Source organism: Stegostoma tigrinum, chromosome 14 (genome assembly GCF_030684315.1).
Source record: "Stegostoma tigrinum isolate sSteTig4 chromosome 14, sSteTig4.hap1, whole genome shotgun sequence".
NCBI classification, from domain to species: domain Eukaryota; kingdom Metazoa; phylum Chordata; class Chondrichthyes; order Orectolobiformes; family Stegostomatidae; genus Stegostoma; species Stegostoma tigrinum.
In genome coordinates this window covers 45,212,905-45,232,043 of record NC_081367.1, presented here as the reverse complement: position 1 = coordinate 45,232,043, position 19,139 = coordinate 45,212,905, and the positions used below count along the sequence as shown (strand labels likewise).

General features: G+C 38.2%; 1 protein-coding gene across 8 annotated transcripts in view; it reads right to left on the bottom strand.

Annotated features, from left to right (window-relative positions):
- The window catches only part of LOC125457582 (endothelin-converting enzyme 2-like), a 173,168-nt gene that overhangs the window by 17,776 nt on the left and 136,253 nt on the right, over positions 1-19,139 (bottom strand). For all 8 annotated transcript variants that reach the window (XM_048541996.2, XM_048541993.2, XM_048541998.2 and 5 more), the window contains 5 exons: positions 14,355-14,420; positions 13,163-13,351; positions 10,465-10,607; positions 5,776-5,890; positions 2,262-2,372 (listed from right to left, as the gene is read on the bottom strand). In XM_048541996.2, coding sequence (XP_048397953.1) covers positions 2,262-2,372; positions 5,776-5,890; positions 10,465-10,607; positions 13,163-13,351; positions 14,355-14,420 — 624 coding nt within the window. The remainder of the gene's footprint in view (positions 1-2,261; positions 2,373-5,775; positions 5,891-10,464; positions 10,608-13,162; positions 13,352-14,354; positions 14,421-19,139) is intronic.

The following is a 19,139-nucleotide window of genomic DNA, read 5'->3' as shown; positions in this document are numbered from 1 at the left end:
ACACAAACCTAGGTCATTAATATAGATCAGGAAAAGCAATGTAATCCTAACACTGTCCCTTGGGATCCCCACTGCATACCCCCTTCCTCCAGACCAGAAAACAACTGTTCATCATTGATTTGTTTCTGGCAATTTTGTATCCATGCTATCTGTGCCCCTTTCATTCCAGCAGCTCTAATTTGGCTGATAATCCTGTTACGTGGCATTTCATCAAGAACATTCACATTTTCATGCACAACAAGATCTACAGCGTTCATCTTACTAAACCTCTCTGTAGCACCTAAAAATCACAATTAAGTTAGTTAAATATGAATGCCTTCAATAAATCTGTTATGGCTTTCTTTAATAAATCTGCATTTGTCCAAGTGATTGTTAACGTTATCTTGGAAAATCATTTAAAAACTTTCTTAATACTTGTGTTAAACTAACTGCTCTACAGTTGCTGGGTTTAGGTTTGCACAATTTCTTGATCTATGTAGAATTTGCAATTCTCCAGTCATCTAACACCGACTTTGTATATAACTTGTATTAAGGCTGAAAGTTTAAATAGCTCACAGCTGTTTGGGTTAATCCTATTTCAGTCAGTTGACAATGTCAATTTAAAACTAAATATTGCTTTAATTATCATCAATACAGTACAATCTGTCTACTGCAAAATCATGGCACTATTTGGCCCATATTAAGTGCAAGAATCACAGCTGCAGTGTGCTCATCAACCTTGTAGTGCAAAACTGTTTTTTCATTCATTCATAGGATGTGGGCATCATTGGCTATCAGCATTTTGTGCCCATACTTAATTGCCCAAAGGGCAGTTAAGAGTCAACCACATTGCTGTGGGTCTGGAGTCACATGTAGTCCAGACCAGGCAACGATAGCAATTTTCTTCCCTAAAGGACATTAGTGAACCAGATAGCATTTTCTGACAATCGACAATGGTTTCATGATCATCATTTAATTCAGCTGTTTATTGAATTGGCAATCATATTTAACTAACTTGATTGTGTTTTTTGGTATTACAGAGAGGTTTAACAAGATTAATGCAGTAGATCTTATTGTACAAGAACATGTAAAGGTTCTTGATGACCTGGGATCTGAACCTGAGTCCCCAGAACATTACCTAGGTCTCTGAATTAACAGTCTAGCAATAATGTCACCAGGTGGTTGCCGTCCCTGAAAATTTACATATTGAAATATTCCATTATGTCTGATTTAATTCCTGGTCCAAAATATATTTAATAAATAATAACTAATGATTGTAAATAATATTTAGAAGTACAGTATTTTACAAAAATACAAGCCACAATGTGGGATCACTTGCTATTCTACGCTTGTTCTTCAGAAAAATAAATCCCATAATTTGTACATTTTACATTTTGCCACCAATGAATATAAACTGAAAATTATCAACTATGTGGGAGTCATAGATCTGTTGTCTTTGCCACTAAGGGTGGAGAGAGTATTGTTTTCACTTATTTGTTCATCAGTCCAGTTTGTAAACAATGTATCTCAAAAAGTACTCGACAAAACTTGGTACACTGATAGGATTTGGACTCAGAAAGTATTGGCCAATTTTGATGAAGATACAAATCTGATTTTAGGTATTTGTTTAAAGGGATCCAATGACATCAGGAAATATGGAGAATGGACCTGTCTTTAAAAGAATGTTGCACATTCTTTTCGTTAGAATGATTGTTTTAGAACTGTTTGCTGGATGTGGATTGGCCTGATGCCTCCTAAATGACAGGAAAGTTCTTAATTTTGTTTTTCACCTTTGTCATCATAAAACATCAACCTTGAAAGAAAAACAGCTCACATTTATGGGATAAAACAACAGCTATAAATTCTGAGATAACACAGTGTAGAGCTGGATGAGCACAGCAGGCCAAGCAGCATCGGAGGTGCAGGAAAGCTGACGTTTCGGATCGAGACCAAGGGTCTCGACCCGAAACGTCAGCCTTCCTGCTCCTCTGATCCTGTTTGGCCTGCTGTGTTCAACCAGCTCCACACAGTGTTATCTCAGATTCTCCAGCATCAGCAGTTCCTGCTATCTCAGCTATAAATTCTTACACATTATAATGCACTTTTTTGTCCTCTTCAAAATTGTTCTATAATGTTGATGATGTTTATTTGATGAATAATTTACTGTTTGCTATATGTAATGAAAACAAAAAGATTTCACAAAGAAGTATTTATGTTCCTTTAGCTCAGAGAAAATCTTTGACAATGAATGTTAATCAAGCTCAAAACATAAGAATACTTACTATTATTTTGCTATCTTTATCAAATGTAACTTTCACAAATAATGCTCCCAAGGCAAATCCGAGAGTGTCATCTGTATTTCCAATGCAAGTCTGCCATCGAGGAGTACAGGACTGAAAGAGATCAGGTTTTATAATGTATGTGATGCATTAATGTGTTTATTGAACAGAACCTGAAATGCACGTGAAATATATAATAACTGAATCAATTCCTACAAAAATGCAATTGTGCCATTTAATGTAATTATAAAACAATGTTGATATCTTCTAGTGACACAGATTGATTCAGACTGGTCTTCCTTTTGAACCAATTTACCAACTTTTCCTAAATATTTTGTTTCCAAGTAATTCTACAGTGCTGTTCATTGCAATCTGTCAACTTCTACATTAACATGATCGTCACTGTATTACTGTTGTGAGTCAATATTGTAAGTAAGAAGTTGCTGTCCACGAATTTTAGTAACAAAGATTGGCTATTTAGTACTGCTTTTAATTGAGGTTTTATTTTTCACTAAAGTGACTAAAACAGGCATTTGAGTCCCCTTGTGCAGGTAAAAGGCCAAAAATTACAACAAGGCTTTCCTTCAGTAACATTCAGAAAGTCACCAGAGGCAGGTTTCTCACAAAATGGCCTCTCATAGATTACCCCTGAACAATTTACAATGTAAGCAAAGAAATACTGAGAAACATGAACAACAGAAATTTAACAGATGTCTAGCATTTAAGATTTACTTTCAATTCTGATTATTTAAATTTTCCTACACATTCTATTCTAAAGCAAATAAGGTCATATGATCTCTAAAAATTCGCGTAACTTTCCACCAAGCATATGATGGCACTTTAAACAGACATTTGTATTCATTGTCAACATTGTAATTAAGCTAATATCCATGACATAAGGCTTGAAAATACATTAAAAGGCACCTGGTTAAAATTAAGCTATGCATGTATTTCTGCGATAACATCTCATTTAAAACATCATAGCTTTAATTCTTTCTAAGCAGCAGCAGTCAAGTGCCCCATAGTATCATAATCCAAAAACTTTTATGGCTAGATCAGACATAACATGAAATACAGTACATTATCTCTAGAGAATTTGTAGGCTCTATATCCAGCAGACAAAACAAGGCAACTGATGGGAATGTTTTACATGTTAAGAACAAAGGGAACAGTAATAACATGGCATACTTGGTAGCTTAGTTCTCCGAAAGTTTGTGCTTGAGAAATAGCTAAATTTGCAATAGATTATTATGCATAGTTTTCAATTTCAATCAACTTTCTAAAGGACAAGTCATTTCTTTAGTTGCATAAATAAACTAATGTTCAATTTAATAATAGACTCAGTCTGCTTCCTGAAGTAGTATGTGGGTGGTCTATCACATCCTTCAAAATTTTGGAATGTGAGGAGTAGATTTAGGAGAATTCCGGTCAATTTTGAGTGTTGTCCTAGATGCCTCTGCATGATGTGCTGATGGTGATAATGTTCACAATCGAACAATATTTATGGCAACTTGAAATGTAAACAATTACAAACATCGAATAATTACTCACATATATGAAAGTTCCCAGAAAGTGTGTATAAGTAGTTGCAGATGTCAACAGACACTGCATAAGAAACTGCATTCAAAATGAATGACAACACATTTGAAAATCATGATTTATAATTAAACTTGGGCACATTTGAAACAGATTAGTTGATAATTAGAGATCACATGCATTGTAACATAGCCAAACAGTAACCAAAAAGTAATTCCCTCCTGCAAATGGATCTCAAATGTATTCCCTCAATAATTAGTCAATATATCAGGTTGTCTTTTTTCACTATTTTGTTTAGAATGGCACCATTGCACAGGAGCTGGCTGCTTAACAATATCAACTTCTTGTGTACATATATAATGCTTTTAAGGTGCTTATAAATGTTGGCCTATCCCAATTCAACACCTAGATTTGCATACATTTGGTTAGGAGTGCATGCTATTGAAATTGTTTCCAAAATTTCCATAGCTGAATAGCCAGCACTCATTTTGCAGGTTCATATTTGGAAATCAGTTGCAGGATCAGTTACCAGTGACTGTTACTAATGTAACTTTATCTCATGTGAATTGTCAACAGTGTAAAGAAAGATCAAGAAAACACCCTTTAAAAACAATACATCCCAATATCTTTTTAATGGAAACATAACGTAATTTAAAAAACATTAATTAGCAGGATTTGACAATTTTGGAAATATGGTTATTGGGAATATCTCGCAACATTCCTTTATGGTCTGAAGGAGAATGTGCAGGGAAGTATCACTGATCATTGAGGTTGGTTTGAGTCAGTGGCCATTCACCTCTCCAAACAATATGGCAACCTCAAGTACTGGAGTACTTGGCAGAGAAGCCCAGCCTTACTGTTTGACCACAAGGGTCTTTAATAGACCACCCACAGATGCAGCATATCCACTGATAGTGGGTTTGACCAATAAATAGCTCTCCTTTCCACTAAATCTCAAGTTTTCACTACACCTTGCTGATACTTAAAACGTAAATTCTTAAGAAAATGACAGAAAATATCCGGTTGCCAAAGTCATCATTATACTGTGAGATTCCTGCTACAGTTGAGGGGAGGGGTTGAAAACCCATCAAAACTGGAGTTTGAGGCACAGCCAACAATGAAGCCTATCAAACTGTTGGAAAAACAACGGACTATCCAAAGACTATACACATGTTTTAAAACATTTAACTATTGGAAGGTTATCTAGCTGTCAGAGATACTTAGAATAGCCAAACCAACAGTTTGATGGTGACTTCTGCCCTGGGATCAGAGTCATGTTCTTTCAATATCTAATATTGGTGCAGGATCTGAAGGCTTGTCTCCTTTTTGTATTGTTATAATTGTCTTCTAATTTTCTTTTATTTACCTGTAGTTAATCAAATGTGTGTAACTGATTCAGAAATCAGGTGACACCAGGTTACGGACCGATGGGTTTATTTGAAATCACAAGGTTTTGGAGCGTTGTGCCTTTGTCACCTCATCTGATGAAAGGGCAACATTCCAAAAGCGTGAGATTTCAAACAAATCTGTTGGACTAAAACCTGGTGTTGTCTGATTCCGACATGTCCACCCCAGTACAACACTGGCACCTCCACATCATATATAAAATTGAGACTGTGATTACAATTTGGCATTATGTTTAATCTATTACAGGGAGCTGCACGCCTGTTGCGAAGTTGGAAAGAACATCTACACCAGTCAAGCAAGGACCAAAAATTATACTTCAAAATATTATATTTGTTACAAACACTGAAAAGGCCATGTAATTTAGTGTAAACAGTGGAACAACAAATATTACGTCAAAGTATAACTGCTTACATTTCAAAAGGATGAAAATGAGAAACCAGTTCAATCGACCAATTCTTGGGACATTAGACCGCAATAACTATGAATGTAAACTTTCCTTCTCATATTTCAAACATTTAATCTTGGTTTCTGGCTTGATGCAAAAGCAACTATCCAACTAAATTATTAATCTCACCTTCTTTGTACCATAGAGAGTTTCCAAAAGCTTTTCCTGTGCATTTTCAAACCGCTGATCCAAGTTGGATGCTGTCTTCTGTACTAAATTCCATATCATGTAATTGTTCAAAATGCTATGCGATTTAAAAAATGTATATTGTTAAATATTTTATCATTTGATTTAGATACATATATTGCATCTAATTTACTAAAATATTAATTTTCTAAAAGTGCATGAAAATTTTTATCCAAGACTGAAAAACACAGGTATTATTTAAATATCTAACTTGAAACATAACTGTTTATTTCAGTTCTGTTTTATTAATGTAAAACTCAAATATCACAGGACTCCTTTATTATTTTCCTTAATAAGGAGGTTAAACAGACATAATATTTAAATATACAGAATACAATTCATATTTATTTATTGCATAGAGTTTGTTATGAGATTAATCATCTATTTACTGGATAACTCAAGAAAGGAAGTTATTTGCAGATGAAAATTAAGAAACAACTAAAATGCTACAAAAAAAATTCATTTCAGTTGGAACCATAATATACAAATGTCAGCCATCTACAAAAAAAGTATAGACAGATTCTTTATAGGCTGTTAAACTGCAATTAACTCTGTTTATCATCAACATTTACAATTAGAAGTAATGAACAGACCAGATACTTGAGGATTAAACGAAAAATAAAATTGACAGATGTATCATTAGTATATGACACATGGCAACTATGATTAACCTTATATATTGTCCTCTCTCCATTGAAGTCTAACTTGAAAAGTAAACTGGACTGATCAGCTCATGAAAATTAACTGAGTATCTCACTCCAGAAAATACCACAGGGTTAGAAACTGAAAAGTGACAGAGGTCAGAGTTCAAACATGACACCAACAAGTTGAAATAACAAGATGTAGAGCTGGATGAGCACAGCAGGCCGAGCAGCATCAGAGGAGCAGGAAAGCTGATGTTTCAGGCCTAGACACTTCTTCAGAAATGGACAGAAGATGGATAGAGGAAAAGATAGGTGGAGAGGAGACAGGTCAAAGAGGTGGGGTTGACTATCTGTCTCCTCGCCACCTATCTTTTCCTCTATCCATCTTCTGTCCACCTCTTTTCCTCTATCCATCTTCTGTCCACCTCCCCCACGGTCCCTATTTATTTCAGAACCCCAATCCCCTCCATTTCTGAAGAAGGGTCTAGGCCTGAAACATCAGCTTTCCTGCTCCTCTGATGCTGCTTGGCTGCTGTGGTCATCCAGCTCTACATCTTGTTATCTCAGATTCTCCAGCATCTGCAGTTCCTACCATCTCTCACCAACAAGTTGAAAAGCTTTCTGGACTTGAGCCTCAATCTTAATTGCCATCATCTCTTCCCATCTCACTGCTGTTATGCAAAACGTTGGATAAGTGTTTAAAAATCACAAAAAAAATCTGCTCATTCCTAGCTTGTCTAATATTTACTGGGATACAGTATATTTTATAAAGTATCACATCAAGGATCCTGAAGTTTGCTGAATGTACATATTTTAGTAATTATAAATGGTCACTCTGATTTACTGTAAAACCCAGACACTATTGCACAGGTTTGATGTAGAAACATAAGCCACTGCCTGCCAGTTTACCCTCTAAATACTTTTTCTGCCTGCATTAGCCTCCTACATCAGAAGTCAATCCTAGGAAATGCATCAGGACACCAATTATGCAGCCATGTAGTTCAGAAAAATTGGCAGTAGCAGGAATAGACCATTCAGTTCCTCATGTTTACTCTGACATTCAGTAAGATAAAGCTAACTTGATGCTGTCTTTCCTACCTGTCCTCTATTACCTCTGACTCCCTTGTCAAACAAAATTGTACTTCTGCCTTAAGTATTTTCAGTGACCTGCCCTTCACTGTTCACATGAGATATACTTCTAAACACTAACAATCCTCTGAGGGAACAAATTTCTTCTAATCTCCATCTTAAATGGGAGGTCCCTTCTTTGAAAATGACCTCACATTCAACATTTCCCCATAAGGGAAAATATTCTGTCTGCGTCTGCACCCTCATAATTTTATATATTTCAAGAATACTGCTGCAAATGTCAGAAATTGTGTCTCCCGAAAGTGCTGTGGCAAATTTATGCCATAATTTGTAGAAAAAACAATTAGAAGATGCCATAGGGAATGTAATGGCTGATTGCGAGTAACATGGCAAATATCTGAAACATATTGAAAGTCGCAGGCCTAACTCATAATGCATCGACAATTTTTTTTTAAACGACAATAAATCAATAGCAAAGTTCAAACCCGATAATGTAGAGATAGGTTGAAACTGTACAAGCAGAGTGTCAAGGCTGAATTTAATCACTTAAATCTGTACTGAAACCATAGGCTAACTAAACAAATATTTTATCAAGAACCCATGATTATCTTAGCCTAACAGGTAACCCATCACAATTATGACTGTCTTCTGAATTGCATGCAGTTTTTACAACCAATTTGTAAAACACATTTAGCACACAAGCTCAAATCATATACAATCATATTACAAGTTGGGATAAAATCAAAACATTGCTGATTATTAAAATTATTTCCTTTTTAAACTTTGTTGAGTTTTAAGATTTCATGGAGGTTTTTAAAACAAGTAACTAAGGTGTTCCCCTTGGCTACTGTGCTGGACAACAGAATATTTCTTTCACCAAATCATTCTGGGCAAATGAGTGTTTCTGGCAAGGCCATAAATTATTATCCATCCCTCCATGTCCTCGAGTAAGCGTTGGTGTACATCATACAACTGAGTGGCTTGCTAAGCTATTTCAAAGGGGAGTTAAGTGTCAAGCAGATTGCTTCAAGTCTGGGGTCACTTGCAGTTTAGAAATTTCTTCTCTTGAAGGGCAGCAGTGAATTAGATGGAGTTTTACAACAATCTGGTGGTTTGATGATTATTATTAATGAGACTAGCATTTTATTCTAAATTTACTGATGAAATGGATGTAACTGAGTGTGGGATTTAAAGTTAGTTCTTCGAAGCATTAGATTAGATTAGATTAGACGAGATTCCCTACAGTGTGGGAACAGGCCCTTCGGCCCAACATGTCCACACTGCCCCTTGGAGCATCCCACCCAGACCCATCCCCCTATAACCCACACATCCCTGAACACTACAGGCAATTTAGCATGGCCAATCCACCTAGCCTGCACATCTTTGGACTGTGGAGGAAACCAGAGCACCCAGAGGAAACCCACGCAGACACTGGGAGAATGTGCAAACTCCACACAGACAGTTACCCGAGGCTGGAATCGAACCTGGGTCCCAGGCGCTGTGAGGCTGCAGTGCTAACCACTGAGCCACCGTGCCGCCCCTTAGTCCAGGTGCCTTGATTATTATTCTAATAACATTAGGACCATGAAACAATACTGTTCAGGTGCCATTCTTTACTGATCTACGTGGAAATGTCAATGACAGAAGTAAATTCAACAAAACTGGTGTCTTTATTTATGCAAATGGGTTGGGGTGGTTAATTTTAAGCACAAACATACAGCAAATTATGCATTGTACATGCAATGACAAGTGACTTGTGCTATAATTTGCTGAAATTTCAGTACCATTACTAAAGGACACACACATTTTGAAGGCATGTGCCTTTTCAGTGGCCAACATGGCAGGCGAGAAATTACATTTAACCAAAAGATTGACTTGCGGCTCTGCTTCTGTCAAACAGTATTTTGACTCAGATGTTGCTTCATGAATATATTCAAGTCAGAGTTCTATGATGTCATTATGCAAATTTTAACTGGCTAAGATCAGTAAATTCTGCCAACTGGCACATCCATTGAGAGAAGGAAAAACGAGAGCTATTTGTTTCATCATAACAGATGGGGTGACTGAAGCTGTACAAAATTGATTTATCATTTGCAGGCATGCAGGTCATTAGGATCAGTGTTCTATTGTATGTAATGCCCTTCCAAGGCAGCTCTGAGCTCACAGTTCCCTTCTTTCCACATCTGCCCCTTTTACTTACCTTCATTAAGCACTTGCTGCATTTTCTATTTGTCTCATTTATTCCTGCCAATAGTATCACGGGAACATGAATAGATCATTCAGTCCTTTGAGTCTGCTCCACTATTCAGTCAAATCATGATTTCTGTATCTTAATTGCAATATGATAAATAACAGTTGAGTTTATTCTTCTTGACTACCCAGCCCCAAAATCCAATTATAGTTAAAAATAAGGGTCTTAATCTTAATGAAAACTGAATTTCTTTTGGGGAGGGTGCGCAAAGCCAGGTGGTACTGATCAGAAGATATTTTACGTAGCAAAAACAAAAACAGAAATTACTGGAAAAGCTCTGCAGGTCTGGCAGCATCTGTGGAGAAAATATCAGAGTTAATGTTTCGGGTCCAGTGACCCTTCCTCAGAACTGAGTTCAGACCTGAAATGTTAACTCTGATATTTTTTCTCCACAGAAGCTGCCAGACCCGCTGAGCTTTCCCAGCAACTTCTGTTTTTGTTCCTGATTTACAGCATCTGCAGTTCTTTTGGTTTTTGTTTTACACAGTAAACTTCTACTTTCAAAATGTAAATCGAGGGACATTTAGTTATTAATAATTAAGTATGCAACTACTTTCTTCATATCTGTTCTCTTTAATTTCATTCCCTTATGTATGAATAATAACTACCAAATTACTGTCTACAAACTAACGATCTATCTGCAATTACCTCTTGTCAGTATTATTAATAAGATCAGACACCATCTCCAGATATTCCTTGGCATAGACAACTACTGATTCTGTTTCATTCAGGTCCACTGGTGCCAGTCCAAATGATAAATAATCCAACCAATCAATGGCAGGTGCTAAATTCTGAGAAGAAGAAATACAAGGAAATCCATAATTGAAAACTGATATCAAATTTTAGCAGGTTTTCTTTCATTTAACTTAGTTGCTCTAAAGACAAGTGAGTTTACAAGAGATAACAACAAATTCACCTGAAACCATTCATTGGTTTAATGACTACTTATTTTATTTCAATTACTACAATGCAGTCAAATCTCGTAGAAGGGGCATGTTGTTTTGTGGGGAAATTGAGTTCACAGTCCTGCGTTGGCTTGTTTCTCCTTCAACTATTGTCAGTATTGTACTTCATTGTCATCACTGATTCTCAAAATAGCTTGTATCTTAAATGAACAGGAGATGCAATGCTGAGCAGTTAGCTGTTTTCTCCAACCAGTTAATGGTGCCAATGCTTTAGGGTGAACATGAGTTTATCTTTTTGCATCTTCCTTCAATCATCCTGTAAGCACTGACCAACAAGAGCTAAGCAAAGAGAAACCGCTGAGAAAGGTGGTTTCTCATGCATTCAAATGTATTGGGATGTCCATCAAAGTTGGTTCTTCAGGATCAGGGCTTCAACACTGGTATTTGCAGCTTCATGGAGGACACTCATTTTGGTCTGCGGGTTTCTTCATTTAATTGTCAAGATTCAATGCAAGCACCACTGGTGGAAGCTCTCGAGGATCTGTCGGTAGATGGTCCGGGTCTTGTTGTAATAAATAATAAACAGCACAAAAGCCTTACAGAGCAGGACCTTTGTTGACTTCCTTTATTGTCAAATTATCACAACTTGAAAGAAGGCAGAATTGGCACAGTTGACTGCATGCTGGACTTTACATCGGAAGTGATACACAAACATCAGGACCAACTCATCTATGTAGATGGTGTGCAAGAATGTTCAACTGTCATGAGAAAGATTGCTACAGGATCATCATTTTGGTGATCTTTAAGAGAAGGACAAGCATCATATAGGAGATGTTGAGAAGGTTAAGTGGCTTTTAGATGGCCCGTGTGAATGAGCCATCATGCAGCAGTCATCCACAAAGTGACGTTTGTGAAGTCGTCCTCACTAACATCTGAGGGATGATGTCAAAATTGAGAGGGTTGCTCAATAGAACAGTAAATGTAACAATCTGACAATTGCACAGAGAACCATTCTTTGTAATCATTTCTTAAACTCCTCCTATCTCTTATTTGATTAAGAGGACAGATCTACTCAAGTTGGTACCACAGCGTCCACTCTGAGGGCATGTGTGAACCTTGCAGTTTTCAATTTCAGTCTCTCAGCTTTATTGCTGGGTCAACATCCTTCCACTCCCTATGTAAAAACACTACTGGTGTGCCTACACTACAGGAATTGCAGAAGTTCAAGTAGGTGTTCACTATCACCTTCTTACAAGAAATTGTAGATGGGCAATAACTGGCCTGATTGATTAAAAATTAATTTTAAACAGGTACTGGCGTCATACAAGCTAACATAGATTAATTTTCACTGATGTTACTCTGTCAAGCTCCAGAATTTGACTTATGTACCAAGTTCGAGGGATTCCATGATGGGCTCATCAAACAGGATAAATGGAAGTGGCAAGGAAAGATAAGGAATGGGTTAACTGAAGAACTCTCTCGTGTGCCTCATGAGGAAACAAAATGCAGACCACTGTGGTTCAGACAGTAAGAGAAAGACACATTCTGGACACCAGCAATTGCTGAAGTCATTGGCCTGTTAGCCAGAGAATTTCCAGAGCATGTCAGAGTCCATTATGGAGTCTCTAACCAATTTGCAGTTGCAACAAATACCATCAACATTCTGTACTCAGTCATACAGTGTGTTAACGTCTTGTCAATCACATTGTTAAGATCTGTTAATGTCACATTTGATGTTAAAAGAAAGAGGTGGTAGGTGTTAACTGTCTTTGAGCATATGTAAGTAAGGGACAGCTGGGATACTGAGGATGTTGAATGAGTGATATAAGACTGAACAAGGCAATAAACACTCTCCACAAAGAAATGCTGCGTTTGGTTTATGTCACACCAAATGGCTCAGAATCTATGAAATCTTGTAGCAGAAAATGACTGGCTAAAGGTGGATACTGGAAACGAAGTTGCCTTCAGACAGAATATTGTATTTGGAACCATCACTGTTTCACATTTTATTCCAAGTTGTAGCATTCAAGAACTTTCTATAAAACCCAAAGATTAGAAAGTTCCATTGCCAAAAACACCAATAACTGGAAGACTTGACATAGCATTTTCAGTTTAATACAACTAATATGAACCTTTTGTATGACAAAATGCAGAATACTAATTCCATTGTACTCTGTCACACTAAAGTTCTGAAGAAGTGTCACTGGATGCGAAATGTTAATTCTGCTTTCTCTCCACAGATGCTGCCATACTTGCTGAGTTTCTCCAGCAATTCTTGTTTTTGTTTGTGAAAACTTATAGAATCCTGTTTCAATCATAGGTTTTTCCAGTAGTTTTATCCTTTCAATTGGATGTAATTGTTTTTGAGATTTCTGACTTGTTGTTCAGCAATGTAAGAAAGAAAACGTCCAATGCAGTTTGAACTTATTGCATTTTGGTACCTGTAAATCTGCAACAGTCATTTTATGGTATATTTTCTCTTCATCTCTACGCTCATCCTGGGGAACCGTGATATTTGCAAGGATAGTTTCAAACTCCAAAATTTCCTGCATTTGAGTGTATGTTGAATTACGGTCTCCTCCCAGAAGTACACCCAGTTCAACCATATAGTCCAGATATGCATTCAGTACCTGCAAAACAATTGAGAAAGCACAGTACACAAGATAAAGTGCATCAAACACAAGGGATCTGTAGGGAAACTGAGACATTTTAAAAATTGTATTTTGTTTAGTGAATAGCCTGGAGGTAGAGAAACCTGGGCAAATAATTTTCTCTGAATTGTCCTTGCCCCAGTGTCATTATTTACCAGAAACTCAGCTGAAACATTTCTGCTGCCTATCTGATGAAACATAGAACAGTAGATCAGGAGCAGTATCAAGATAATACTCAGCTCACAGTCACAGTACTTTAGTTCAAACAGCTCTCCCATTTCTGGAAAAAAAACAAACTGAGTCAGAAGAGGTGGTAGACCAAGCATCAATCTGTTCCAGCCTTCAATGTTAAGAGGGTCCAAAATAAGAGTAATTTTGCAGAAACTGATTTCCATTTTATCTTGGTCTGATGCATAGTGTCAACATCCACACAAAAATCAAGCTCATGATGTCATTTTTTAATAGCTCCTAGTAGTAATTTCCTCACAATTTACTGGGATTATTTAAATGTTACAGTGAGATTATTAAGTCTGTTTTTTGCTTTTTCTTTACTACTTCATAGTAAGGCGTAATTTGAAGATCAACTGTTCAAATAAGGAGTTCATCCAAAATACTACTACTGAACTTAAATCCAAACTTAGATCATTTTTTAAAATTACCTGTATGCAACTTGTTTATATGCATACCAAAAGGAAAGAAAGAGAGAACCCCGAATAAAGATAAGGTTCTTTTAAAAGCTTCCCATTCATTTGTTTATACATTGTAAAATAAATCTCATTGAATTTGGTTGCTGGAAAGCAACTGAAAACTGCATCTCAAGCACATAGTCACATCAATATGGTTTGACATATCTTCAGATGGATATTTAAACATTCAAAAGCAAATGAAAATACTTTTTACAACACCTTGCATCCACCTCTTCCTTTCCCTTTAAGGAAAACAAGAGAAAGGAAATAGAAATAAATTTGCTGTAACACATTACCTTTTCATTGGCTGTTTTGTTTAGGTAGTAATCACGAGATGGAAGAAATAAGCCTGACTGATCAACCTAAAAGAGAAAATAAAAGCCACAATGTTTGACGTTATGGCATTCATGGCATATGGGCAGTCTATCAATTATATACCCCAACTTCCCTCAAGGTGACAGTCACCATTTTTAACTTTTGAGGAGTCAGTTCCAGGTGTTTGACCCAAAGGATGAGAGAACAATGATACATTTCGAAGTCAGGATGTTGTGCAACTTGTACCTGGTTTTGCAGGTGGTGGCGTTCACATTCATCTCTTGCCTTTGTATTACTTGGTGTCAAAGGTCACATATTCAGAACTCGCTGTTGAAGATGACTTGGTGAGTTGCTACAGTGCAACTTGTGTGTGGTACACACTGCTGCCTTATGCCACAGCAGTAGAAGAACTGAAAATGAAGGTGGTGGAAGGAGTGACTATCAACAAGGCTGCTTTTTTCCTTGTCTGGTGTTGCAATCCGAGTGTTGAATTCATTCAAACAAGTGCAAATATTCCATCACACTGCTGACCTATGCCTTGGAAGAAGGGGGTCTGGGAAGTCAGGTGATAAGTTACATATTACAGAACATCCAGTGTCTGAAATCCTCTTCTAGCATTGGTGTTTGTGTGGCAATTATGTGAATAATGATACTCAGAGTGCTTATAGTGGTGAAGCAATTGAATATTAACATTTAGCAGTTACAAGCTCTCAAGGTGGAGATGGTTACAGCTTGCTAGTCATGTGGTGCAAATATCTGCCGAAGCCCAAATGCTGTCCAGATCTTCTGTATGCAGGCACAGATTTCGAATAATCTGAAAAGTTGCAACCATCAGCAAATATCCAGAGTTTCTTCTTACTCATTCGTAGGATGAGGGTATTGCTGGCTAGGCCAGCATTTATTGCCCATGTCAAAGGGCAGTTAAGAGTCAACATTGCTGTGGGTCTGAATCACATGTAGTCCAGTCCAGATAAGGATGGCAGTTTCCTTCCCGAAAAGGACATTAATGAACAAGATGAGTTTTTTCAACATTAACAATGCATTCATGGCCCTGATTAGACTCTTAATTCCATAGATTTATTGAATTGAAATTCCATCATCTGCCACGGCAGGTTCACACGGATGATCCCTGGAATGGTAGGTTTAACGTATGATGAACGGCTAAGGATCCTGGGATGGTATTCATTAGAGTTTAGAAGGTTGAGGGGTGATCTAATAGAAATTTACAAGATAATGTATGGCTTAGAAAGGGTGGGCACTGGGAGGTTGTTTCGGTTAGGTAGGGAGACTAGGACCTGTGGGCACAGCCTTAGAATTAGAGGGGGTAAATTTAAAACAGAAATGAGGAGATATTTCTTCAGTCAGAGAGTGGTGGGCTTGTGGAATTCATTGCCACGGAGTGCAGTGGAGGCCGAGACGTTAGATGCCTTCAGGGCAGAGATCGACAAATTCTTGATCTCACAAGGAATCAAGGGTTATGAGGAGAGTGCAGGGAAGTGGAGTTGAAATGCCCATCAGCCATGATTTAAATGGCAGAGTGGACTCGGTGGGCCGAATGGCCCCACTTCCACTCCTATGTCTTATGGTCTTATGGTCTGGCAGCATCTGTGAAGGGAAAAAGAGAGTTAACATTTTGGGTCCTGTGACCCTTCCTCGGTTCTGAGGGAGAGTCACTGGACCTGAAATATTAACTGTTTTTTCTTTCACAGATGCTGCCAGACCTGCTGAGCTTTTCCAGCAACTTTGTTTTCAATACCACCATTCTGCTGCCTCTACTTGTAGTTCTGAACAAATGAAGAAGAGGTGATTGATGAAGCATCTGAAGACGGTGATGCATTGGACACTGCTCAGAATAACCCCCAAAGCAATGTCCTGAGGCTGAAATGTTTGGTTTTTAAAAATGACAAATCATCTTTCTTCGTGCCAGGCAATGACATCAGCCACAGGAGCCTCTCACCTAGCTCTATGCGCACATCCAACTCCAGCAAACTCCTGACACAGATTTTTTCATGTCTCAAATCAAAGTATTGAGGAAAATGACAGTGAAGACTGTAGATCCACGGCCTCATCATTCTCAGCTTCCTTGGTGGACCTTCAAATCTGAAGATTGTGGTGCCAAGGACTGCTATTCTTGCTGATGACGTTGTAACTACTGTCTCCTTCTATGCTGTCCTCAGGTTTGAAGCAAAGCTACAAAAACTGCGGCCATGGCAATGTCCACGTCAAATGCATGAGCTTGTAATCAGTGGGGCAGGGGGGAGAGACAGAGATCAGGAAGATAATTTATTGAAGGAAATCTCGAACCTTCAAATTTATCCCAGTGAAGCCTCTTGTTCTCTCTTCACACGGTAATGGCATAAATATCCTAAGGATGCCATTGCCATGTCTCCAGAAGGAGCTGAGTTATGTCAGCACATCCAAATGCAAGAGCAAAGTATTTATGCTATATCAGTGGAATAGAATTCTGCCAGTAAGAAAACGTGAAAGACTGCCCCATTGCAAGGCAAAGACATATTTGCATCTCATACTTCAGTTCACTGTGTCAATATGGCAGTTCAGAAGCGTTGCTTTCTGACTGTAGCTATGAAATGAGTTTCTGATGAGAAATTCAGTTGATTTTTTACGTAGACCTTACTTATTACATTTGCTTAGTGGACACGACAAGGCCTCAATTAGTGCATACAATGTAATGGGTTTTTCTGCTTGATGTCATTGTTTTTAAGGTACATTCTTAGACAAAATAATCACCTGCTGAAGTGCAAATCAAAGCCAGATGGGTGTCTTTACTGAATCAGTACAGCGTTAGAAGGGTCTCAGATTCCAGAAGTTTCACTCTGCCCTTGACAACATAAATTGTAACGTAGTCTTCCAACCTTGTATATATTGTTAGCCATTGTGTCCAGTCATTGCACCGTTGACTTCTGATCCAACACGGCAAAGCTCCAATGTCATGTTCTTGTGAGTGAGTTGCAAGCTAAGAATCAGGATGTTCACACCCCATACTTCATGTTCCTTGATGACCTTTCGGCCTCCTCAGTTTTGTTGGGACCATTAATTTGTGAATTCCTGTGCATTGTTGACCACTCTCCCCATGAACAGGCCAAAGTGATGATGACTCAGGCTGATCACGATGTGACGGTCCTCCTTCCTGAAGCTCTCAGTGCCCTTCCATGCTCTATCAGATTCCACCTTCTATCTTGAAATGCTTCCTTTCACTTTAATCATTTCCTTAGCAATCTAATCCAATAACCTCCATTCCCAGATGTGAGTGTCCTGTATTTAAGAGGACTCTGTGAACAGATTGCACCGTGATAATCCCCATGATTATTATTCCCCAAGACCCTTTAGCAGGGCAGCCTCAACTGAGCATTGCCCATCCTCTGGACTCATTGTCACGGCACTCTGAATGACTCACCTGTAATCCCTGGACTGGTTTCACTTGACCTGCAGGACAGACTGGGGTCCAATACCCAGACTACAAGGACACAGAACCCTGATCTGTGGTAGGGTTGGGTACCTAAATGACAGTGGCCAGTCCCCTAGAATGGAATTAGATGCATCCCTCAATTGAGTGTCACTGTACCTTTTGACTGATTGTAGTCCCCCTTGACACCACTAATCACTGTCTCCCCCTTGAACTTTCACAAGGGCCATTTGTGTGAAGCACACACAGTTGTTTGTTGTGTAAGCGGATGGTACAGACTGCTGGTGTGATGTGACATGGGCCCATGTCAGAACAACACGTCCATCGCCTTCACTGTTCAGTGCTCCCCACCGTGACAAGTGAATTCTTGTAAAAATGTGCTAGAAAAAAAACAGTGCAAGTCACAGTGGCTGGTAGGCTGCAAGTAATTGTAAAGGGAGCAGGTGCTAAGAAAGCCAGCTAGCTGCCATGAGCCTCATCCTGTGTAGTTGCATGAGATGCATGTGCCTCACTATGCAAAGTGACCTGGCAGAACCATGCAAAGCAAAGGTGTCCATGAGCTCCAAATTCAAATGTTGAAAGTGTGAATTAGTGTGAGAGTTGGTCCGGGTCCTAATGATATTGAGAGGCTGATGGTTTACTAATGCTGGCTTGTGTGAATAAAAGTTTGAGGAGGATGTTGAACGCGGGAGCATACATTGTGCTGTATACAAAGTCGATTGATGGCTATTATAAGCATTTCGTGAGGTGCAGCTGTCAGAGTTAGGAATTTTCACACATTAGTTTCTCAGGTAGGAGAATTGGAAGTGACTTAGAAATAAGACAAGTTGGGCTAATAGTGAGATGATATAAAATATAAATAAGATAAATGACCATTCAGTAGTGAGGTTCTGAAGCCACCATTAAGAAAAATTGCCAAACTTTTCCTGATATCAAGATTCTGATTTTTTTTAAATTCTCACCATACTTTCTCAACTTTCTCTACTCATTCCAAATGAAGGTGGGAAAATTTCCACCAATTCTTCAATGGTACAATTAGATTAATGTCAGGGCACATTGCCAAAGATTCATCCAGTGGGCCTGAGTCATTCCTTCAGCCTGGTTTTTGCAGGCATACGCTGGAGTCCATAGTCATAGAGATTAGGGATGTATATGAGCCTTCTGCTTCCACTAATTACTTCCCCACTACCACTTGTTGCATGACTGCAGACCTTTGATCTGATCCCATGGCCATGGGATTGTTTAACTCTGTCTACAACATGCTACTTCAATTGTTTAGTAAGCATGAAATCTTGTGATGAATTTTCGCAAGGTTAGGACCCTTCTTTTACCTACATCTGTT